The following is a 27,349-nucleotide window of genomic DNA, read 5'->3' as shown; positions in this document are numbered from 1 at the left end:
CCACTTAAATGACAAACAAAAATATTAATTTTTTTACAACAATAATAATCACACATTAATTAAATAATTTTTCATTTTTTTAATGACAAAAAAAATTATTGACTAACAATAACATTGAAATCCAATGAAAACCATTGGCTCAACAATAAAAAAAATAACAATAGATATCATAAATAACGTTAAAAAAATCCATTGAATTTAAAAGGGAAATGTTTTATAAGTTTTTAATGTTTTAAATTTATCAAAAATCTGTTTGAAACTGTGAAACAAATATCTGATTAAATTAAATTGTTTTAATTGATTTATTATAAAACAGTTATAAAAAAAGATCCAGGTCATAACAATTCAGAAATTATAATAAAAATATTAAATATAATTTAGGAAATATAAACTATTTAAATAAATATACTACAAAAAAATGTTTCAAATAACATTGTTAATAAAATCTATAAAATTAAATTACTGTAAATGATTTATAATATTACTATCAAAATTTATTTATATTAAATTTAACATTCAATTTATATATAAAAAACAATATTGTTACAAATTAATTTTCATTAATACTCATTGCTTTTAAGTTAATACAATATATATAACATTTTTTTTAATAAATAGATTTACAATATTTTACAGTACTAAATACTGTATTAAATACATGTTTAATTTTGATAAATAATAAAAATTGTTATAATTAATTATTTTGTACTATTTTAAAGCTTTAAATTAATTCAGGATATAATCAAAATTCAGGATTTATTATTATAATTATATAACTATTGAAATTTTTTTTAAAATTTATTCTTTCTAAAAACAATACATTGATTAATTAAATTAATAAATTTAAATTCCTGAATATTAAACTTTAAAAAATAGTTTCTATATTTGTTTTATATATAAAAAATTATATAAATTAGAATTTTTAAAAAAATATAAGATAAATAAAATTATTGCCCTAAAAATATAACATTCATTGAAAATATCAAAGATTTTATTGTAATATATATTTCCATATTTTTACTTTATTATAAAAATTCGTTAATACTTTTTTTTGATTAGTTAATAAATTATTTTATTGTTTTAAAAAAATTATATAATTTGACACATAAAAAATTTATATTATTTTTCAATTAATTTTAACAACAATTTTGTGAAGAAAAAAAACTTCAAAACTACGGCCCCTTTTGAATGTATGACTCGACCAGCAATTCATAACAATTGTCGCCGTAATGACTGTTCATGTGATGAGACAAATCAGTCTCCGTTTTGAACCACATATTGCAACCAAAATAATCACATTTTTCGAAGTTATGTTTATCACGTTTGTGATACTCGAGCGCTGACTGATCACCAAAACCATCGGTACAGCCGATATAATCACATTTAAATTTGTAGTGTTCAACAGTTTTATGAACAATCATTTCATTGTGTGTCGGAAATTGTTGGTCACAATCGCCAAAATTACAAATAAATTTAATATGAATACTGTATTTGTGTCGATAAAAGTCAACTTTTTGCCTGAACTGTTGGCCACATCCCGGAGCGCCACATGTGTAGGACATCTCTTGCTGTTGTAGTACAATATTATCATTGGCCAACACGGCTAATCTCGTACGGGGATCTTTTCGTTTACGTTTGTGTTGATTACGCATATGATGCGGATCCTGATGTCGGGCCAGTGACTGGCTGTCGGCAAACGTGTCACCGCATACTTTGCACCAGTGATGGGCTTGTCGTTCATGTTTCTTCAGTTTCTTTTTGCTTCCCATCCGTACTAAACAAAATCGACAGCTTGTGGGAGATAACGGTGCTATTGGTGGTGATGGTTGCAGTGATTGTACTGATGGTGATTGACTATCATCACCATCAACAACATTATCATCATCATCATCATCATCGTCATCATCACTATAATGATCAGCTGTCATATGCTGTCTTAAATGTTTCAATTTTTTAAAACTTTTGCCACACTTTTCATAATTACATTTATGTTGACCACTGGCGTGTCCTCCGTGAACAACATTGAAATGTATTTCAAGACCCGATAAACTGTTGAACTGTCTCTGACACCAATTGCACTGATAGTGTACTTCCCAGTTGTGTTTGATTAGGTGTCGTCTATAGGAAAACAATCGATTACTTCGACACAAATTACATTTATGGACAACCATTATATCAACCCATTCCCACCCCCGGCCCTAATCAATACATATATGATAAATATCTAAATGTTTTTTTAAATAAAAAATACTGTAATAATATTGAAAAAATAATAGTAAATATTGTAATAACAAACACACATTGCATTGTATAATATATATTTGAATGATATTTACCAGTTTTTTTTGTATGTATAACATAAAAACATATATCAACCATAGATTTAATATGATATATACATATAATTTAATTTAACGCATATAATAGTTATGTTTCATTATAAGCCACATCTCCATAGTATTACACACTTAAAGCATTGCATACATGTATTAGCAAACCATAACATTGTCATATTGAAAACATTGTGTAAATCAATATGTAATTTTAGTACCCTTTATAAAGTTATAACATATGTGATAATAAATAATAAATTATAGTAATTAAAAGTACCAATTCATAAATTTGTATATTATACTAAAAATAATAATAAGTAAGACTAGTATTCATATATTATGTGTAAATAAATTAAATTAATTTAATTAATAAATTAGATTTATCTACAATTAAAAAACTATACCAATTACTAAACGAATAAAAGTATTAATTATTATTACTATATATATATATATATATATATAACTATGAAATAGCATTAAAATAGCATAAATATATATATATATATATAATAACATTAATATAATTATTGTGTATATTATTAATTGTCAATGTACAGTATTTTTAAGCGCCTTTATTAATATTCAAACATATACTTTAATAAAAAACTGTTTGATTATATTCAAAACCAAAACAATGAATGGCCGCCCACTAACACAGTAGTGTATGTATATGTGCGCAATATTAGTGTTTAATGCTTATGAGCCATACTGACTATAGGGGCCTGAAGTTTTTACAAAGCATAGACTATTTTTACATACTTATTATACATATTATTTTTGATGCCATTATAATATTTAAAGTTTTGATTTCACGAAAATACTTTTTGTATATTTATAATTAATGCAATTTTATTTATTGACTTATAAACTTTGATATCAAATTTGTTTATTTAAGTTAAAAAATAAAAAAGTTATTAAAGTGTAATATGAAATAGCATTAAAATAGCATAAATATATATATATATATATATATATATAATATTATTATATATTGTATAATAACTATGATAAATCTATATGCTATATTATAAAAACAATATTTTATAAATTAATTAATAATATAAAATTAAAATAATAGGTGTCACCACCTGGTGCGCCTACTATTGTTTTGGTTTTGAATATAATCAAACAGTTTTTACTAACTTGTAAGTCAAATATATAAAATTTAGTAGTATTCATACAATCAATAACGTTATAATCTAAATATTAACAATGTATTGTAAAATTTAATTAAATTACTATTGTAATAAATTGATATTTACAAATTAATAAATTTAAAAAAAATATTTTTAATTTTTAATTAAATGCAATTTTATGTATAATCATTTTTTTAATTAATTTTTTTAAATTTTAATTTAAGTATTTTATATTAAGTTAGCTTTTTATTATAATTTCTATGACATGTATTAATATTTAAAATTTAAAGTTTATAAAACTGCTCATTAAATAATTTATAATAATATTAATTTATTTGATTTATTTCCAATACTCACTCAAATTGTTACAATTATTATTAGATAATTAATTTTTGTAAAATTAAAAAATAATTTATTTTTCAATTAAATTATTATTACTATAAATATTAAAGCAGCTTAGAATCTATGCCATAGATACTCATATGATTTTTGTTAAATAAATTTTAAGTATTTATGTTTATTGCAATATATGATCAAGATAGGATAAGTTAGCTTGGACAACTTGTTGACTATTTTGAAAATTATGTTTGGAGTCTGCAATATTAAAATTAACATTGCACTGCAATACTGTCAATTATAACTACCTGAGCCAATTGAAGATGATATAGTAATAAATTATTATAATAACAAGTACTCAATTAAAGATATAGTTTAGACTCATATTGTATTACCTGTAAATCAATTAACTAATTATCAGTGATATGTATATGTAATTTGCAACATATGATACTTGTTGACATTAATATCAGATTAAAATGCAATTATTATCAATAATATTGTTATACAATTAATTAATTGTCTATTTTAGACAACATAAAAAATTATATAAAAAGATAGTTATTAACAGTTAGAAAGTCATTCACAGCTTTTGATGTTTAGCGTCAACAGTGTTTGAACGGACATCACATTTATAAAAAAAACTATTATTAAATTGTTTTATATAATATACGGTAAATTAATTTATTGAATAACTTAAACTAATTACTAAAATTTTTATAACTGTATTTTAAATTAATATATTAAATAATTAGATTTTTTTTGGGATCAATTTTGAACAACAACAAAATTTAGCAAACAACAATGTCTAGCAAAGTGAGCCAGGTACGCCAAAATTTCCATCATGATACCGAAGCCGGCATTAACAAGCAAATCAATCTGGAACTACATGCCAGCTATGTGTACGAGTCACTGGTATGTTAGCTGAATAGTGTATACATAAGCCCACAATATCTAAATTTAGTATTCATAAAAAAATTATCGTCCAATTACTTCATACATGTAGGCCTGGTATTTCAATCGCGATGACATAGCACTGGAAGGTTTTCATTCATTTTTCAAGTCGCGGGCCATTGAGGAACGGGATCACGCCCGCAAGTTTATGGACTACCAAAACAAACGGGGCGGTCGTATTGTGCTCAAGGATATAGCCAAACCTGTTAAACAGGATGGCTGGACACCGCAGTCGGCCATCGAGGCTTCACTTGATTTGGAGAAGACAGTCAATCAGGCACTGTTGGACTTGCAAGCTATCGGCGCCCGTAATAATGATCCGGAGTTTACCGATTTTATTGAGTCGGAGTTCCTGCACGAACAGGTAGATGATATCAAGAAACTGGGCGATCATATTACTAATTTGAAACGTGTCGGCACCGGACTCGGAGAGTACCTGTTCGACAAACAGACACTCGGCTAAACAAATTCAGGCGACACACACACCCTCTCTAATAAACGGCTATTAATATTATATATAAAATTTATGACATTATTAATACAGTATTACATAAGTAATACATAATGTCTTAATTATTATATATTTTAGATTATATTTTGGATTTTTATTTGGGTTCTTATAATAAAGATATATTGTATTTGAAATATTATTTGAAGTATTATTTTATGCTAAACAATGATAATTGGAATTAATTAAAAATTATTTAAAATTTTTAAAGAAATAAATAGATTATCATTTTAATTAAATTATATTATATTTAAAATTCGTAAATAAATAATTAATCAGTACAGTCTGTGCTAAAAAAGATAATATTTTATAAAAATTAGACATAAAAAAACTTCAATTAAAAAATATAATAATTATAGCAATAATTTAATTATATTAACTTATTTAGTTGATTAATTTGTTTATTTATTATTTTATTTAACATATAAAATTATAATTTTGTTTTTATAAAAACTCAACATGATCTACATTACACGTTCAACAGTATGTAAATAACTTAAAATCTTTAATAATACATGTATATCAATAATCCTATTATTATTATTATTATTAATACATACACTAAAAATACATATTAATATACCATTACATTGTTTTTAAACTTGACATATGATATACGGTATTTAATTTATAAAAACCAGTTTTATTTTATTATTTATTATTTATATTATATATTATCAGTTATTTTATAAAATCAAATCAAACGGCATGTTATTGTCTTATTAATATTAATATTAATTATTAATAATTTTTATTTATTTATTTTTAACAAATATAAGTTTTTATTATATATAGTTTTTTTAAAAATTAATTTTTATTAACTATTAAAACAACTAATACTTAATTATGAGTTCAACAATAACTAGTAATCAATTAATGTCCAGACAATCGTTTAGCCGATTCGGTGATGATTTGGCTCAACTAATACTGTCTTATCTGCCAATTGATGCCAAATTTCGCCATCAATTTCTCAGTCGTCAGTTTCGTCGAGTTTTGTTTGACACACAAACAGATTTACGATTTGATGATAAACTGGTGGAAAATTTTGGACTAAAGAAACTCAACAGAGATGTCCATCTGTTTGAGGCTATCGTCAAGAAGTGTCCAAACATAACACGTATTGTATTGGACTACAAGTATTTACCTGATTTGACCAACTATTACATGTATCTGATGATCAAACACTGTCACCGATTGAAACACTTGACCGTTGGCTATAACAGCGAGTGCAGCGGTCGACTCATGGATTCGTTGAGCCGGTCGTATGTCAAACGCTTTTTCCGTACGTTTGCCGTACAGTTGAAGTCGTTTGAAATCGACATCTTTTATGAGCCAATCAACAAATGGTTTGGTAAGAAACACATCCAACGGTTCCAATCGCTGGAGAAGCTATCATTGGCGCCATACTATTACGACGCCCACAAGTTTTGCGAAGAAACACGACATCCCTTCACATGGATTTTACCGCCGACACTGCGATCGGTTAGTCTGGAAGTGTCGACACAATATTTGAAATATTTATCGGTGTTCGTTGCCAATTATGACCAGAAAATTACGGCATTATCGGTAAAATTACTAGACTTTCACGAAAATTTTCTGCTAATACCGTCATTGGCAGCATTGTTGTCACGGTTTCGGTTACTAAACAAATTAACATTACGACCGCAAGGATCCTATTTTCGACAGTTTCCCAAATATATTCACAGCGATTATATTATTGATTTGATCCGCGATATGGGCGCCAACTGTCCACTACTGAAGTCGGTTACTGTCGACGGTATCAATATAAACGACACACTATTTACTCGTCTGATCGATACAATAGCCCGACATATGCACCGATTAAGACAACTTAATCTTCATGTTATCACTTCAGTCGAAAATATGAGTCAAAACATGAATCCACTGTTAAAGTCGTCGATGAAAAAGTTGCCACAATTAACACATTTTTCTCTACGCTGTTACGCCACAGATATACCAATTGATGATAAATTTTTCGATGATATCCATCTCCAACTGCCGCGACTACAGTATCTCGATCTCCGAGACTGTAGTCTAACGGCACAGACAATGCGATCGTTGGCCAAACTAAAACATTTGCGCGCCGTTCGCCTATACGGTTGTCTACACCCGCCGGTGTCCGTCAATGTTATCACTGATGAGCTGATCCGTAAACAGGCAAACATTACATCGGTTTTTATTTCCTATAGATTTCCTTCAAATATATTTATACATGGTCATTTATTTGCTTTATGATTTATTTATTTTATCTTGATAACATTTATTTCTACAATTTTTTTTATAAATATCATTTCATAAATATCTTTTTTTTATCTATTTATAATTTTTAAAATTCCTATTTATGCTATATTTTGTTTTATTAATTTTAAATGTTTTTATAATCATTTATTTTAATAATTAGTTTTTTAGTAATTTTACAATAATAAATTAAAGTTTTTAACATTTCATTAATAATACATTATAACTATGAATCAACTAATCAAAAATTACTGTTTATTAATGTTAAAAATAAATATTTTTTTTTGTAAATATACTAAACTACAGTATTATATTATTAATTACACTGATATAATTAAAGCGATTTTAATACATTATATAGAAATTTAAACATAACAGTAGATATTTATTGATATTTATGCATACAATTTATTAAAATAATATGAATAATTTGAACGTTCAATAAATTACAGTAATTAATTATTTAATAGTTTTTAAGTGATTAATAAGCATTATGAATTATAATTTTTATTATTATCATTAAAATAAAATGCCATAATTATATTCTAAAAAATTGTTGAATACTATATAATACAGTATATAAATTATATTAACTTAACAGTAATAAAAATTAATTAGTAAATATAGTATATCATACAGTAAACAAATTATACTATATTAACATAACATTAATAAAAATTAATTAGTGAATATATCACACAGTAAACAAATTATATTAACTTAACAACAATAAAAATTAATTAGTAAATAGAGTATATAATATAGAAATTTTTATGTATACAGTATTAGCTAATACTAATACTAATTATTTATAAGGTTATAAAATAATAATAAGTTTATTGCATAATTTATTTTCTATATTCCCAAAGTCTATATTATCAAATAATAATTATAATTATAAAAATTAATAATATAAATATTACAGTAAGATAATTCAGTTAATTAGCAATTTCACTAATAAATTGTAATAACTTTATTACTGTGTTTCTACCTTTGTAAAAAATTATTACAGTATAAAAAATTAGTATTATATTATACACAGTTTATATAAATAGTGAATAAAATACAGTAATATATTTTATTTACATATTTTATAAGTTTTTTTAATTATGTCGAAAAAGTTTAATCCGAGAAAACTTTTGCCGCGAGAGTTATGCCTTACGGAAGCCGATAGTCATCTCTATAGAATTGGTCTCTCACTAAATAAACCCATTTATAACTTTAATAGACATCTATTATATAATCCAATTATTGTTGTTTTTTGTCAATTTGTTTATTTCACTCGTAATATAATAGTATATAATTATAATGAATTGATGTCAAATAATTTCAGATTATACATTGGTGATCTGAGTTATTTTATGAATGACAATATGATTAGTGCCTTAATTGGTACATTTGTCGGTGCATTAGCATTGGGCTCGCAATATATCAATTATACTAATTATCGCTCGGGTATAGCAAACACTGATCTCCGTATACTTCAAGTGATAGCAGGTGTGGTCACACCCGATATCTGCGGTATTAGGGATATGCAAACAGTGTTACGAGTCCTTCAAATATCTAAACGATCTCTAGCTATAACACAATTCACTACTAATGCTATTGGTTTTCTGGTATTGGTATTGGTACTGATAAGTTTCAAATCTAAAATAACCTGGATACAACTGATAATCTTTGGTATACCACACGCTATTATTTGGGCAATCATATCATATTATACGTTGACAACAATATTGTATCAGGCAACTTATTTTTGCATAATAACTAATTATTTAAAAATTAAAATGAAATCAATAAACAAACAAATTGTAATTATTTTAAATACTAATTCAATTCAAAAATCTAGAAATGAAATGTCGAAAGTCATACTTGAATTGAATACAGTTTACAATGAAATTAATGAATATAATGTCAACTATTGGCGCAAATTTTTGGGTCTCCTATGGCTAACAATTAGCTCTATTATAGCATTGCTAACATATTTGACATTTTATGGTACAATTGAATTGGCATTTATCAGAATATTAACATTTTTGTTTCTAATTAATTTTTCAATACTTATATTTTTTGTTATTGGATTATCAAATGATATATTTATTGAGCCGTTCATAACATATAAATTATTGAATTCATTTATTTGTTCAAAAATGACAAAATCATTAATGTTAAAATTTAAAGTAAAAAATTATTATTGTTTAAGTTTAAATATTTCAGTATTTTTTAATATCAATTTTTTTATAGATATCAATAATATTGGGTCGAATATCATGTAATAAAATTGGGTTTTATTGTTGGAAAGTGTTTATTATTAATAGATTTCGGGGATATGAAGTAATGTTTTTTTTTTAAATATTTTATTTATTATATATATTAATACATAATTTTTAAATAATTTTTTTCTTTCTTTGATTATTTAGATAATATTATCGATTGCAATATTGTTTATGCATATTGTAGAGTTTTAAATGCACTTAAGTTTGTTATAATTTATAAATATATAAAATTATAATTCTAATAACAAATTATTTTTTACATGTTATTATTAATTATTTTTTACATGTTATTATTAATTATTTTTTAAAGCTTAAAAATATTCTAAATTAATCAATATAAAATGTCAAAATTTAAAAAACATTTAATATTTAAAATTTAAAATTTAGAAATAATATTTATTGATATTTATGATATTATGTTAAATATTCAATGAAAATATGATTATTACAATATTTAAATAATTAGAGCAATTAAAGTCTAATTTGATTATTTTTATGTTTTTAAGTCATTAATAAACATGTATAATCATGTTTTGTATATATTTTTAATAAATTGTTTAAACAATTGCATAACAAGTTGCATATAATATATAATTTTTTTTAAATAAATAATTAGAATTAATGTTTTATAATCTATATTTTTTTGTTTTTAATTATTTTATTTAATGTTTAGTTTTTTAAATTTTTAAAATTTAAATGTTATCTTTTATGAAATATTGTAATATTTTGATATTAATTTAAAACAAACAAAATAATTAATATAAAAGTCATTTTTTCTAAGGTCTAGTATAAATATTATTAGTTAAATTTTAATTAATTTTTACTTAGGTGCAATAAAAATTAATTAGTAATTATATATATAAAGTATATTATGTAATAAGTTATTTTAACATAATTTACATAATTTAGATCAATTTTCATCTAATAGTAATTATAATTATATTAATTAGTAATATAAATAATACTATAAAAATATTTAGTTACAAAACTGTAATAACAGTTTAACAACAAAAAATAATTATTATATAATAGTCTACTGTAAGGCAATTTTGTTTAATTAATAAATTTTAATTTTCCAGAGTTTTAATTTTAAAATAAAGTCTAAAAAGTTTAATTCACAAAAGTTTTTATCACAAGATCTATGCCTTACGGGAGTCGATAGTCATCTCTATAGAGTTAGTCTCACACTATATAAACCTAATTATTTTATGATAATATGATTGGTGCGTTTGTCGGTGCAGTAGCACTGGGCTAACATTATATCAATAATTGATACCTGAGCGATAATTACTGTATTGTCAACACTGATCAACTTGTTTCTACAGTCATCTACTGTGTTTCAAGTTATGGCAGATCTACTCACACCTGACACCTGTTTTATTAGGGATATGCAGACAGTATTACAACTAAACATATGTTTTAATACTGTATATTGATTACATTATTTTGTTTGTTTTTTTACTAAATTACTTTTTAAGATACTGTACTTATATACTGTATATTTATATATCATACAAAATATAATAATAATTTTGGTTATTTTTTAATAATATATTCATTTTTTATAAATTAATAAATATTGTGTTTATCAATAATAATTTTGTTTTTTAAATTTATAATAAAAAATAAACTAATATTTTATAAAACACTAATTACTATTTAATGTTTTATAAATATATAGTATAAATTAGTGGAAAAAATGTATAAGTATTAATAGGCATTAATATCATTTATAATTATTTTATACTTATTACTAACAATTAAAAACAATACTTAAAAAACTAATTTCAATATATATTACATCAATAAAACTTATTCTATAAATATAATTCTGTATAACTATTATTTAAACAATATTTGTTCAAATATTTAGATATAATTATATACACATGTTATTAGTATATAACTTATATTGATTATACAGTATTAATATGATATAATATAATAATTTATATTCAAATATACAGGTACTTTAATAATACTTATATCATTGAACTTATTAGATGATTATATTATTGTATATATCATAAAATATAAATTATCATAGTTAATAATATTTTTCAAAATTTTAAAGCATATTATTTTTAAAAAGTTGAGATAAAATGTCACAAATGTTTGATTCAACAAAACTATTATCGCCTGAGTTATGCCTTACGGGAGCCGATAGTCATTTATATAGAGTTGGTCTTTCATTATATAAACCTATTTATCATTTCAATAGACAACTATTTTATAATCCAATTCTAGTATTTTGTTGTCTATTACAACATTTTATTCGCAATTATATAATAGTTTTCTATGACTTGAATCGTACGGTTAATTGTCGAATAATTATCGGAGATTTAGACTATTTTATGAATAGCGGAAACATTGTCAATACTATTGGTTTACTATCGGGAATACTATTATTTGGTTCACAACTAATCAATTACTTGAACTATACTACGGCTAATTCATGCACTGATCTTCGTGTGCTTCAAGTGATGGCCGGTGTGGTCACACCCGACAGTTGCGGTATTAGTGATAGTCATACAGTGGTACGATTGCGATACGTTTGCAAACTATCGTTATTAATCACACGTATGGCTACCGTATTGATTCCAATGGTAACATTTCTATTGGTACTGGTCAGTTATAATAGAAAAATTACCATGCTACAATTTTTTATGTTTGGTCTTATGCATGCTATTGAAATGGCTGTTTGGATTCACTATGCTATTAACATAATATTTTATCAATCAACCTATTATTTTATAATAACCTATTATTTGATTAATAAAATGAAATCAATTAATTGCAATATTCGACGTCAAATAAATTGTGAAATAAAATGTAAATTTATTTACATATCGAAACTTATAGGGAAACTGAATACAGTCTACAATGAGATCAATGATTATAATGGTATCTATTGGTCCAAATTTTTGGCTCTCTTATGGTTATCTCTGGGATCCATAATATCAATGCTATTGTATATGGTATTCATGGGAAATATACAGTCAATTGTAATCAAAATTATATTATCAATTTACCTAGTTGACTATACAATTTTATTTATGTTTATCATACACATATCTAACGGTGTCTATTATGAACCTATTAATACATCAAACCTATTAAACTCGTTGTTGTTTTGTTCAAATTATAAATTTTATATTAGGTTTAATCTAAAGGTAATATTAAATTAATATTATTTTTATATATCTTGATTTTATTTATTTATATTTTACATTTCTTTTTAAATAAATTTTTTATAGATATTAATAACATTAGAGAGAATATCGCTAAATAAAATTGGTTTTTATTGTTGGCAATCATTTATTATTAATAACTTTAGAGGATTTGAAGTAAGAATTAAAAAAAAATATTTAATATAAAAATAATATAAACATTAATAAAAAATTATTTTAAATATTTTATAGTTATTTGGACTAATTATCATCTTATTGTTAAAAATTGTTGAAATGTATGAATAAATATACTGTTTAATCAATTGTTTTTTAATATACTACTAGTGTATATCGTTAAATTCGACAGATCCGATGCATTTGAATGTTGATAATAACAATATTGTTAGGCAACTATCTTATCGCTTTAGATCAGTGATCAAAATTAAGTGTTATCATAATAACTTTGTGATACATATATAACATAACTAATTTAACAGATATTTAATAGTAATTATCATAATTTATAACAAACAGTGAGTAAGTTAAACAAACACTTAACACTTACTCATTTAATATGTACTAGTTTATTTGTACAATTTAGTTTTATAAAGTTTAATTTTGATCACTGCTATAGATAATGAAACAATTAGAAATCATAATAATAAATTATAATATCATAAATAGGTTTTTTATTTATAATTGATCAAAAAAATTATTTATTTAATAATATAATTTAATATAAAGTTTGTGGGCTTATTTCGGGTTATCAGCTATCATTCAATATATTGTTTTATTTGATTTCAACTTTAAGTCATTCATTCATAATTATTTAATTGTATCGGATCTGTGTCGTTAATATACAATATATACTTATACTATATTTTAATTACTATTATTACATTATGTAATTTACATATTAAATATAAATAAATTTTATAAATTTTAAATTGTATATAATTTTTTTTAGTGTCATAAATTATTAACTATTATTATCATTATTATTATTATAAATTTTATTTATGTAATAACTATCTGTATTTTACAATAATTAGTTAATACAGTATTAATAATATACAGAATTTTTCAATTACTTTACTTTTATAAGCAAAACATTATTTATGTAAAATTGTTACATAAGTAGTAATTACTGTACCAATCAATGCCCACAAAGTTTATGTAATGTATAAACAATTATTGACTTAAAAAAACAAAACAAACAAACAGTTTATGAAATAATTGACAAAACATTTAAACAGTTTTTTTGGTCCAAAATTTTTTTTTGTGAACTGTTTTCATGTTTTAAACAATAACAACATATCTAATAGCCATTGGTTCACAATTGGTCGCCGCCTATCACCAAATGTCCGCCGAAACGGTCAATAACAACAACCCGACCGTTGTCTCCGCCGATGAACAGATAGTTATGGATGACTGGTCGCCGTTTAGCAATTGGGGAGACGAAGATAACGACGATTCGGCGGCGATGGACAGCAGCGGTGAACTATTGCCTATCAGTGTCCACAAATCGTCGGCCTCCCAGCCATCATCATCGGTGACGACCACTGGACAACTGGATGCCAACAACGGTAACAGTAGTGCAACAAATGATGGCAATAATTGTGTGTCAGCTGAAACACCGGTAGATAATATCAACAACAATATCAATGTTTCGATGTCAATACCGGACACCACTATAACTGAAGACGTTTCAAACGAGATAATAGACATGGAGTTGGACACGGATTTTGATGACGACGATAACGGTGTTACCGATGATCTAGAAGAGGGCGAAATTGTCGATGAAGATGGACTTAGCGATTGGGATTTAGTGTCCAATGATATAAAGGACAGGTATGTATATCACAATTAAAGAGTCATTTCATTTAACAGTCATTTGTTTTTTAATCTAACAGTTCCAACAAAACAACAACAACACTGACCACTGTTAGTAATAACGGGAATAAGATCTGCAAAGTTGAGACGTGTAGCAAACTTTTCACTGATGCCACGGCATTACTTCGCCATTATCTATACGTCCACTTCATATGTCAGGACTGTTTGGCTACGTACGAGTCGTTTACCGATGTGGCCGGTCATCGGATAACTGTCCACAAGGATAACGAGATTGGCGAACACAAGTGCGCCGAATGTCGCAAGTATTTTATCGATGACAATCATTATGCCAGACATCAACGTTTGCTGCATCCCGGAGCTCAAAATAGCAAACATAGTTCAACTCCTACTCAAGTTTCGGCTGAACCTATTGTTAGTAGTAGTAATAATAGTAAAATTCACGGTACTAATAATGGACAACATAAATGCGATTTGTGTGACAAACTGTTTGTCGATGATTTGGCCCTAAATGATCATAAAGAAACTTACCACCATTTGTTAGGTTTAGAACTGAGCGATTGGGAACAGGAGTCTGATGAACACAGGTCGACAAACACTAGGTATATATATATATATATATATATATACAGTAATAATTGCTAATTTATAAATTATTTATATATTGTTTTTTTTGTTTGTTTGTAAATAGTAAGACAAATAGGACACAATCGACTGAATCAATTGAAGGGAATAGGGCTATAATCGACAACAAGAAAACTCTTATTAATAAGACAACGATGTCTTACCCGTGCGATAACCATAAGTGCAACAAAAGTTTTGCCAAACAAACCGAACTCTACGAACACAAACGTACTGATCATCTAATTTGTACCGATTGTGACAAACAGTTTTCAAATATTGTCGTATTGATGACTCACCGGAGATCTGTCCATAAGGTGCCATACGCTCATAAGTGCAACCATGATAAGTGTGCTAAAGATTTCTACAGTTTAAGTCAATTGCAACGACATTTGATTAATGTACACTCTTTTGTCGGTAACTGTACCGCTACTACTACTACTACTACTAGTAGTAATAGTAGTAGTAATGATAATAATAATATAAATAAGAGAAAAACCGTCTATTGTTGTAAAAAATGTGATCAACAGTTCAATAGTGAGGAACAGTTAGATAAACATCATACGGATGTTCATCAATATAAATGCGAAAAGTGTAGTAAATTGTACGACAATTTGGAACAGTTAGATAAACATAAATATGATGTTCACAGTTATAAATGTAATAAATTTGACCAAATTTACGATAACGAGGAAACTCTTATTAATAAGACAACGATGTCTTACCCGTGCGATAACCATAAGTGCAACAAAAGTTTTGCCAAACAAACGGAACTCTACGAACACAAACGTACTGATCATCTAATTTGTACCGATTGTGACAAACAGTTTTCAAATATTATCGTATTGATGACTCACCGTAGGTCTGTCCATAAGGTGCCATACGCTCATATGTGCAAACATGATAAGTGTGGTAAAGATTTCTACAGTTTAAGTCAATTGCAACGACATTTGATTAATGTACACTCTTTTGTCAGTAGCTGTACCGCTAGTACTAGTAGTAGTAGTAATGATAATAATAATATAAATAAGAAAAAAGCCGTCTATTGTTGTAAAAAATGTGATCAACAGTTCAATAGTGAGGAACAGTTAGATAAACATCATACGGATGTTCATCAATATAAATGCGAAAAGTGTAGTAAATTGTACGACAATTTAGAACAGTTAGATAAACATAAATATGATGTTCACAGTTATAAATGTAATAAATGTGACCAAATTTACGATAACGAGGAACTATTGGATAGACATCGACGGATAACCCACAGCCATCAGTGCGATAAATGTGACGGCATTTATGATGATGAGGAACAGCTATTACAACACAAACTCGATGTTCATAGCTTTAAGTGTGACAAATGTGACCACAATTGTGACAGTAGGGAACAGTTAGATCGTCACATATATGTTTATCATAATTACCGATGCGATAAATGTGACGACGTTTACGACAGTGTCGATCAATTGGATAAACACAAACATGATGTTCATTATTACAAGTGCGACAAATGTGATCAAATTTATGATAATGAAGAACTATTGGACAGACATCGCCGGATAATCCATAACTGCAAGTGTGACAAATGTGGTCACGTGTGCGATAGTGAAGAACAGTTGCATAAACACCGGCGCGACTATCACTACTATAAGTGTGACAAATGTCATAAATACTACTATATTGCGGAACAGTTGGCCGAACATAAACTGCAAGTCCACAGTCATAAGTGTGACAAATGTCATAAATTGTTTGCAACTGTGGAACAGTTAGATAAACATATACAAGATGTTCATTGGTTTAAGTGCGACAAATGTAATCAAATGTACATAAGTAAGGAACAGTTAGATAATCATAGACGTGATGTCCACTGGTATAAGTGTGACAAATGTAATAATTTGTTTGCAAGTGAGGAATTGGTACATAAACATAGACGTGATGTTCACTGGCATAAGTGTGACAAATGTTACCAATTGTTTGCAACTGAGGAACAGTTAGTCAATCATAGACGTGATGTCCACTGGTTTAAGTGCGACAAATGTGATAATAAGTACGATATGGAGGAACAACTGATTAGACATAAAAATGATAAACACTTAATGTACAATAATAATAGTGATTATAATGCCAGCAATGGTATAAATTTGAATTGTAATGGTGTTAAACGGCGCAAAATGTTTAAATGTGATTACTCTAAGTGTAACAAACTGTTTACCAATGATGACGATTTAGATACACATCAATGGACTCATTATAAAAAACAGATTACTTATGAAGAAATGGTCGACGAATACATTAATAAAAATAATTTTTAAATAATTTATTTACACATTACTGTTAAATATTAAATAGAAACTAAAAGTTAATATTATGACTACTGTAATTGTTTTGTATTTTAATTAAATTATAACTACTAAATAAATTTATAAATAATAATAAAAATAATTTTTAAATAATTTATTTACACATTACTGTTAAATATTAAATAGAAACTAAAAGTTAATATTATGACTACTGTAATTGTTTTGTATTTTAATTAAATTATAACTACTAAATAAATTTATAAATAATAATAAAAATAATTTTTATGTTTGTATGTATCACATAATTAATAATAACGCAAATTTAAAAAAAAATATTTACCGTATAAACCCGCAAATAGCCCCCCATGGCCATATGGGGCTAAATGTGGAAATGTGGGCAATAAGTGAAAAATAGCCCCCCACCAAAAGTTGATTTGAATGAAATCACAAATAGCCCCACTATTGAAAATATTGTAGTTTTTTTGAATGTGTATATACCCCCCTCATGCCATCTATTGACCGGTCAGTGTCTAAACTAAAACTATTAATTATAATAAACTGTAAATTTTAAGTTTTTTTTATTAATTTTTCAATTAAATGCTATTATACTGTATTTAAATGCTTTGTTTAATAAATGTTGTTAACATTATTTATGTTATGACCGATCTATATGTATGACTAAATGACTGTATGACTACATCACTATGTATGACATCATCACTATGTATGACTACATGACTGTATGACTACGTGACTATGTATGACCTCATGTATGACTGCATTACTATATGTATGACTATAGAAACGATTTCCTTTTCCTGTTATACATTCAGGCACTCCATTGTTGTTGTCATCAAAGTTATTACCACTTCTTGTGAGCAATGATTGAACAAATGAAATACTTTGATTCATCTGATCGGTCGCATTATGTCGTCAGTGCTGAACACATCAATTCCCACAATTGTCAACATTATCTCATCACTGGTTATAAAATGTGATTATGGATGTGGTGCGGGGTTCCCATTAATAGACCGGTCATTACATTTGGCCATTTGTGGATCAGCTCTCTGTGAGCGCTGCAAGTTTTCGATTAATGAAATCCCTGTTCACCACTGATTTTTTTATTGGAACAAGCACGGATAGCTAAAGAAATTGAAGATCGACAGGTGGCCACTGAAAATCCCAATCAAGCAATTGAATTGGCTGAACAGCCCGCCGGCCCGTCAAATGAAACAATCATACAGATCGATGACCCGTCAAATGAAGACATCTATCAGATCGATGACCCGCCATATGAAGACATCAATAAGATGGCTGACTCGTCAAATGATGCCACAAATCAGATCGATGGCCCGTCAATTGCTGACACCAATCAAATCGATGACAACATCGTTATTTATTTATGCGGCCATAATAACCATGGATTTAGTTCTTGTTAACTACTCGGATAACCGTTTGAGAAACAGGACAGCTTTCGTGACGTCATCATCTTATTGTTAGTCGTGTCCGTCAATCAGCATTTGCCGATCTTCTACAGACAGCCGGTCCTCAAGTCAACGATTTTATAAACGCCAACAGACCGGTCATTACGGCCAACATTTCAAGAATTTGTTTTAAGTTCAGAAATCGGTATTATTAACTGATACTTACCGTACAATACTTGTAATAAATAATTTCCCGATAATTCATATTTTTTTCATTATTAATTATGCAATACATTTAAAAAAATTTTTTCTATATTATTTAAAATTATTTTATTTATAAATATTTAAAATTATTTGATTAATAAATGTTTTATTTTATTTATTTAATACATAATCCGTATAACAATCATAGCTTATTACACATCATTACATATTTTTTTATTTATTAGACCGATCTTATATATATAACCCTTTCCCCCAATCGTTCCTTCCCCCACGACTTCACATATAGCCCCAGTAGGGGGCTATATGTGAAAAATAGCCCCCTACCAAATGTTGATTATAAAATTTTAAAAAACCGTCAGGGGGGCTATATGCGGGTCTATACGGTACTATAAATTTATTATTTGTATTTTTCATAATTATTGTACCTAATTTTTATAATAGATAATTTATAAAGCTTATAAAATATTACAATTATATTACAGTAAATTATAAATTAAATTTACAGATAATACATTAAATATTTATTATTATTTTTTAAGTCTAGTAATTTTATTAAGAATTTTAAAGTGACATTTATATTATAATTAATTGAACACATAATTATACATTAATTTACATAACACATGAATAATATTAGTATATGTTTTGATTAAACTAATTATTTACATTTATATATAATATTTTATAAATTATTTGATAAAATGTGATATTGTAAATATTATGATCATAAAAATATAGACTCTATGAATACATATATTAATTTTAATATAACTATTATTTTATGAAAAATACTAATGTTTAAAATTTATTTATTCTATATTTTTTATGATATATAAAACTTTAGTTATTTAATATTTTTGTACCTGTATTTGTTTTCTAGAAGATTTAATAAATCTATATTATAATTAAAATAATAATAATACTAAATATCTGTAATATAAACAAAACTATTAAAATATCTATTAATTTTATTTAGTTTTTGATAGATATTAAATAGAAAAAAATCGAAGTAATTTTAATTAATATATTTTTTTTTATCTATAAATTAATAATTACTGTATATTCTAATAATATATTATTTAAACTTAATACGAACTTAATTAAGTTAAATTCATTTATTATATTTATTAGCTTATAATATATGTTTTATGAACTAATAAAAATTATTTTTTAATTATAAGTAAATATACTGAAGTCAATACATATAATAATAATTGAATTAATTTAAATACTAAAACTTAATTATATAACTTTTTCTTCAATAAATTGCTGTTTTAAATGCCAATAGTTTCTGTAATGAATATCTGCTCCCATCTATAAAATATTAATTATTTAATTATAGTTTAATATAAAAAAATTAATAAAATTCTAGTAATTATTATTATTATAAAATACATACAAAAAACATTTTTTTATCCATTGGAAATGTTTTCGTCAATTGTTCATCACATCTCAATATATTTAATACCATAAATAATATGTAATATAATGTAAAAACTTTGATTTCTCTAAGTAATTGATGACTGGAATTGACAGTCCGTTCCCTATACGACTGTCCATGAATTTCGGTGCCAACACACAGATAGTTCTCTATTATCTGTATTAATACTTTGTCAGATGGAAACTCTGGCAAATCTCGGACACCGTTCCAATCTCTTCCCCATTCGTACATAATTGTACCGAAATCCTGGCCCCGGTATCCATAAGCTGATCCATCAAAATCGCATAACAGCACCCTATCGTTGCCATTTAGCTCAAGCCTCTCTAATATCATAATATTATTGCTGCGAAAGTCATTGTGACAGTAAACTTGAGGACTGTTGACCTCAGCTAACAACTCCTCAATCCATTGCATTTCATGTTTCAAGTCGTGAGCCAACAGTGTCTGACAGTTGAGCTCATGTATCCATTGATCATATGGTAAATTGCGGTAAATTTCATCATAAAACTGTTCCATCATTTTACTCATTGTGTAGCACTTCATGACCGGGACAGTCATAGCGTGAAATTTGGCCAACTTTTTGAACACCTGTGTCACCAATTCAGGACATTTTTGCTCCTCTACGCCAAAAATACGGTGCTTTTTATAAAAACAAAATATTATTAAAATTATTATCATATTATCATTATTTTTGTTACTATAATTAATATTATAAATTGTTATAATTACTAATAATTAAAAAATTATTAAACAATACCTTATAGTAGGCTTGAATTTCTCCGCCACTAAACATACCGTAGATTTTTGGTCCCAAACTCATCCGTGAAACCATTAGTGCAGTCACCACATCAGATATCCTCTCATTATTACTACCGGTGCGATTGCTATCATCAAATGACACGTACTTTTTGCCGTAGAATCTGATGGCAACTTCTTGTGGTACAACTGATCCCGTTTCGGGCGACTTTATACTGCAATGGTATATCTGATTAGTCAGTCCACCAGTCAATTTATTGACCACAATTGAGTCGATAGTCTGTCGACACCACTGGTCCGATAGGTATGCTTTGCATAACTGTAAACACCTGTCGTTGATATTGTCCGGTGTTTTGTCTCTAATAATTTTCAACTTATTGAAGTCAATTTCATCCAATGTCTTACAATCTCGTAATGAGTCTAACTCTTTAATATTATTATTATTATTAATGTTATCATTATTAGTATTAGTTGAGGACAGTTGGATATGAGTACTTGAATTCATTTTTTTAAAATATTTATAAATACAATAGTTATGATTACAAGTAAAAGTTTGAATTTATATATTTAAAAAAAATTACATTTAATAGAGTTTATAATAGTTTATAATACTTTAAAATTAATAGTTAACAATAAACTCATTAAAAGTTGTAAAAACTATTACTTGTATTTATATAAACTTTGAGAACATTATTGTTTATATGTTTCAAATTAGTGGAGAACTACTGTATGATAGTGTACCTGAAATGTTCATTTCAAGGACAGGTAGTTTAGTATTATTATCAATAATATTATTATAATTTACAAGATAATAATTTTTCAAGTTACTAAGCAACGTAGTATATATTTTTTTACAAATGTGCCTAGACACAATATTATAAATACAACATAAATATTGATTATTAAAAAAAAAGTTAAGAACAAAAATAATTGTTTTTATAATATATACATAAATTGAATGTTCATTTCAAGGATTTTTATATTATTTATTATTAATATTTTGATAATAAAAGTAAAGTCAATAAACTTTTCTTTTTTTTGCATTGATATTTTAGTATATATATAAATACAGTAAAATCAAAATCAGTAATACTGTATAGTTTATTTGAAATGATAGTAAATAATTTTTTAAAAATAAATAGTTATTTATCAATGTTTTGAACTAATTTTTGTCTATAAAAAAATTATTTACAAAAAGTGTTGAAACTTTTTTTAAAAAATTTTGTTTATATATATAGTTTGATAGTATTTTTAGAATTTTTTTATAACAATATTATAAATGTTTACATATTTATTAAATATATTTATTTACGATATTTGGTCAACAATTTTGACTATATTTATTGGATATACAGTATTTTATTTGGTTAAATTTTGGCTAACAATCAAATCATTACCACCCGGGCCCATACCCATACCATTTTTAGGCAACTTAACATGTATGTAATATTATTGTTTTTTTATTTTAAAATTTTTACAACTTTTTAACTGTATTATTTTTAAATAGTATTTTGGGGCACAAAAGTACATCAATGTTATACATTGTCGGACACATCCGTAAAATATGGACCAGTATTTACTCTATGGATGGGTCCCACACCCTATGTATTTATAACGGATATCGATTTAGCTAAAGAAGCCTACAATCGGAACGAACTTTCAGGACGACCTAAAACGGCATTTAGTAAATATTATATAATATTTATACTAAATTTTATTACAATTATTTTTATTGTACTTTTAATTTTATAATATTAGGCAATTTGGTATCAAATGATAATTACACGGATGTATTGTTTGCTGATTTCAGTCCTAAATGGCTAGCGTTGAGACGTGTGGCACATCTGGCGGTCAGGTATTAGTTATAATTTAATTTTTTTATATAACATATTTTAGTTAGAAAGTCAGAGTGAATGAGTAAGAGAGAGAGAGAGAGAGAGAGTTTTATTGTCCTAATAATAAAATAATGTAATTTTTTTATTATCTGTAGAAAGTATTCAATAGTTGATCGATTGCCACAATTAATAGCAAATATTGTCGACCAAACTGTTAGTTTAATGTTGAACAGGGAGGACATCAATACTGGTTTTCAAACATTTGATTACATATATCTTTTATTTTTGAATATAATGGCCGCATCAGTATTTGGCAAAATGTATGTCTAATTTTAAAAAAAATATTATTACAATAATTATAATTACAATAGTCATTAATTTTCATATTGACAAAAAAATAACTTAATTTTTAGCTATGATATCGAGGACCAGGAGTTTCGTAAATTAAATTATATATTTCACGACTTTTTCAAAGAGAATGCCCAACGACTGACTTTCCACGAGTTTATGCCTGTTCTCCAGTATGTCGATCGCGAGGTTGTCCGCCGCCGGAAGCAATACATTGCCGATACCAGAGAACTGGTTCAAAGTAAATACATTTCCCATTATAATGACTTCAATGAGACAGATATCCGAGATTTATGCGATGCCCTAATACTGGCCAAACGGGAGGCTATCCGGGATAGCAAAGAGTCAGCAGTGTATCTCAACGATGATAATATAACAATGGTCATATGGGATCTATTTATTGGTAAGTGTTTAGAAGTTAGATCAGGACTATTGAAATAATAGTTTAGTTTACACATACAGGTGCTGACAATTTTAAAAATAAATAATTTAATACCTGTATTATAGGCGGTGTCGACACTACACATAACACATTCAAATGGCTTTTACTATTGTTAGCCAAACATCCCGATTGTCAACAACGGCTGAGAAACGAAATTGAAGTCAATATTGGCGACCGATTGCCAGTACAGGAGGATAGACACCGGTGTCACTATACAATGGCATTCATAGCCGAAACAATGCGCTATCGATTGGTCGTACCGCTCGCTATGTACCACAAAGCAGTAGTCGACACCCGAATCGGTAATGACTTAACAACTGTATATACTATATATTATGATATATATATATATATATAACTGTGAATTATAATCCGGCATATTTTTTGATAGTCAATCACAACATACCTAAGGGTACCGGTATTTTTGTACATCACTATCACATACTTAACGACGTGAAACAATGGGAATCTCCCGATCAGTTTAAGCCCGAAAGGTTTCTGGACTCCGACGGCAAATATGTTACAATCAGACCACCAGCTTATATAGCGTTTGGTTTGGGTAGACGAAGCTGTTTGGGAGAAAAGTTAGCTCAGGTATCACTATTTCTCGTATTGGTTCGCTTACTACAGAATACCAGTGCATATAATATAGATGTAGAATCGGAGGCCAATCTGGAGGCAAATTATCAAATTATTGATTCACTGCAACCATACGATTATAAGTTTATTTTTTCAAAAAAATATAAATAAATAAATAACAAAAACCATGTAATTAGTGATTGTTAATAACTATAAACATATACTGAATTAGTAAATAATTATTTATTATAAGTAATAATTATTTACTTATGTGATAATAATACTGTACTTATAGTTAAACAATTAGGAATCATACTATTGCAACAATTGAAATAATTATTGATTTTACTTAGTATATTAAAACACAAATAATATAATAAAATTAAAATTAAAGATTTTTATCTTTATAAATTAACATTTAATAATCATTAATATTGTAAATATAATATTTTATAATAATAATTTGATTAAAATAAGTATAAATATCATTTAAATAATTTCTCTTTGTTAAACATATGTTTAGACTTACAAAATAATTTTTAAATTTAAAATAATTAATTATTGTATTTATAAAATAAAACAATTATTATTTCATAAGTATTGTTTATTTTTTAAAATTATCTTATTTGTTTATTTTAAATTGACTTTATATTATATGATATCTCATTATGGAAATATTTATTTATTTTTTAATTTATATTTTAATTAATAATAAAATAATTACTAGTAAAAATGTCGTTTAAAAAATAAACTATTTACTTCAACTGTTTAATTTTTTAAATTTAGTAACTGACAAAATTGTTTCAAATTTGTCGCCTAAATTGATTCAAATAAAGACAATAAAAAAACTTATTTTTACTCTAATTTTATATTGTGGTCTTAAAAGTGTTTATTACAAATATAATTTAATTTTATATCATTTTTAATATTTAAAAAAATAATAATAATTACAGTTAAACTTTTTTTTTGTTAATTTATATCAACAACAAATAATTTCTTCGATAATTGTATTAATTTTAATTTATAATTATATTTAATCATATTATTTTTAAAATTTATAATTAAGTTGGAAAAATTATTTTTGAATAAACATTATGTAATAGTTAACTGTTTTAACAAATCTATTGATTTAATCAGTAAAAATTTAAAATTAATTGTTAAATCCTATAATCTTGATTGTACTGTACTGTAGCATAAAAGTACAAAAGTTTTTTTCTTATTATTGTTTTATTACATATTAATATAATATATGATATCAATATATATATACAATTGGTACAAATATAAAACATATTTTCATTATATTGATTTATAATTATTAATATTTTTTATTAAGTAAAGATAAATTAGTCAATAAATTATATATAATTATTGTTATAAAAACATTTAATTAATGATTGATTATAATTGTTTGAAGATAATAAAATAATAAATTTATAAAGTATACAAATGTATTTTTAATCATTAAAAAATTAAATAATTTACACTAATAACAAATTTATCTACATCTACAATATATTTAGTATGATATACTGTATAACTTAAAGCACACTATTATATAATTAATTCATTGCCATTCATATAATATAACTGATAGAAACATTATTATTATTTAATAAAAATTAAACAAGTTTTTAGCAATAAGAAATTTAAAAATTCAAATTAGATATTATTGATTGAAATTTAAAGATCTATAAGCTGGTGGTGGTGGTGATGATGATGGTGCTGATGGTTGAGCACAGGTATCATAATCTGGTGGTTTATCAGATGACAACTGCAACTGTTGTTCAATGGTTTGTATGTTATTTGTTATATCAGTTGTTGTTGTTGTGGTCGTAGTAGTAGATGCTGTGGTTGATGTTTGTCCTAATGTTTTGTTAATTATTAGTTAAAAATTAGTTAGCATTTATTAATAATTTTTTTTGGTTAATTAAATAATTATAAATTTATAATAACAATAATAATAATAATAATAAAATAAATAATTACCCATGGTATTTTTCAGAGATTTTTTATATACTCTAATTCCAAGCATTAGAAAGCATAGTGTTATAACAGTTGACGCAACAGTAATAATGGAAACAATTGCTATATTATAATTTGAACCATTATTTCTATATCGTTGACAAATATAATTATTATCTTCATATCCATCCTCACCCATACATTCACACCGTTTACTATAATGATTGCACTCTCTATTTAAGTCATACGATTGACAATCTCTGTTATCATCACAAACGGTAGGTATCGTATCGTTATATTGACTACTAAACCGATAATTGGGTATAAAACGGCACCGATTGTCATAACAAAATTGATTAGATGGCCAATAACTGCACGAAATACTGTTATCACAGTAGACGCTGTCAACTCTAAAACATTTGTGTGGCAGTAATAGATGGGGATAATAGCCAACACTGCACTCACAGTTACCATCAATACATTCCTTATTCATATCATAGTTTTGACATTCATAGGTCTTATTGCAATTATTCAATTGACAAACTCTAGTATTCATAACATAATTTGGGAAACGATTTATTGCACACCGA

At 25.9% G+C, this 27,349-nt stretch overlaps 6 protein-coding genes across 6 annotated transcripts; 4 read left to right on the top strand and 2 right to left on the bottom strand.

The window, feature by feature from the left end:
- Positions 1–1,172: 1,172 nt before the first annotated feature.
- LOC128963197 (zinc finger protein 471-like) lies at positions 1,173–2,171 on the bottom strand. Its single transcript, XM_054309695.1, has one exon. It carries the CDS (start codon positions 2,169–2,171, stop codon positions 1,173–1,175), a length of 999 nt encoding a protein of 332 aa, XP_054165670.1.
- Positions 2,172–4,367: 2,196 nt separating this feature from the next.
- Positions 4,368–5,394, top strand: LOC128963387 (soma ferritin-like). The gene is made up of 3 exons (XM_054309890.1): positions 4,368–4,482; positions 4,564–4,723; positions 4,815–5,394. Exons 2-3 carry the CDS (start codon positions 4,613–4,615, stop codon positions 5,223–5,225), a joined length of 522 nt encoding a protein of 173 aa, XP_054165865.1. The 5' UTR covers positions 4,368–4,482; positions 4,564–4,612; the 3' UTR covers positions 5,226–5,394.
- A 709-nt stretch (positions 5,395–6,103) lies between these two features.
- On the top strand, positions 6,104–12,971 carry LOC128963196 (uncharacterized). The gene is made up of 5 exons (XM_054309694.1): positions 6,104–7,506; positions 8,991–9,167; positions 12,098–12,385; positions 12,668–12,783; positions 12,966–12,971. The coding sequence occupies exons 1-5, from the start codon at positions 6,117–6,119 to the stop codon at positions 12,969–12,971; spliced, it is 1,977 nt and encodes a 658-aa protein (XP_054165669.1). The 5' UTR covers positions 6,104–6,116.
- A 1,188-nt stretch (positions 12,972–14,159) lies between these two features.
- On the top strand, positions 14,160–17,756 carry LOC128963195 (zinc finger protein 91-like). Its single transcript, XM_054309693.1, has 3 exons — positions 14,160–14,826; positions 14,889–15,428; positions 15,518–17,756. The coding sequence occupies exons 1-3, from the start codon at positions 14,336–14,338 to the stop codon at positions 17,754–17,756; spliced, it is 3,270 nt and encodes a 1,089-aa protein (XP_054165668.1). The 5' UTR covers positions 14,160–14,335.
- Positions 17,757–20,635: 2,879 nt separating this feature from the next.
- On the bottom strand, positions 20,636–22,095 carry LOC128963194 (choline kinase alpha-like). The gene is made up of 4 exons (XM_054309692.1): positions 22,086–22,095; positions 21,592–22,016; positions 20,892–21,473; positions 20,636–20,707 (listed from the first exon to the last, which is right to left on the bottom strand). The coding sequence occupies exons 1-4, from the start codon at positions 22,093–22,095 to the stop codon at positions 20,636–20,638; spliced, it is 1,089 nt and encodes a 362-aa protein (XP_054165667.1).
- A 1,072-nt stretch (positions 22,096–23,167) lies between these two features.
- LOC128963193 (cytochrome P450 1A1-like) lies at positions 23,168–25,330 on the top strand. Its single transcript, XM_054309691.1, has 7 exons — positions 23,168–23,274; positions 23,349–23,445; positions 23,581–23,745; positions 23,839–24,176; positions 24,281–24,517; positions 24,607–24,937; positions 25,318–25,330. The coding sequence occupies exons 1-7, from the start codon at positions 23,178–23,180 to the stop codon at positions 25,328–25,330; spliced, it is 1,278 nt and encodes a 425-aa protein (XP_054165666.1). The 5' UTR covers positions 23,168–23,177.
- Positions 25,331–27,349: the final 2,019 nt, after the last annotated feature.

The sequence above is a fragment of the Oppia nitens genome, unplaced genomic scaffold, assembly GCF_028296485.1.
Source record: "Oppia nitens isolate AA-2021 unplaced genomic scaffold, nextdenovo-longstitch-racon4-pilon3 scaffold7_pilon_pilon_pilon, whole genome shotgun sequence".
Lineage (NCBI taxonomy): Eukaryota > Metazoa > Arthropoda > Arachnida > Sarcoptiformes > Oppiidae > Oppia > Oppia nitens.
Note: the sequence above shows the minus strand (reverse complement) of the source record. Positions and strands in the feature narration are given on the sequence as shown.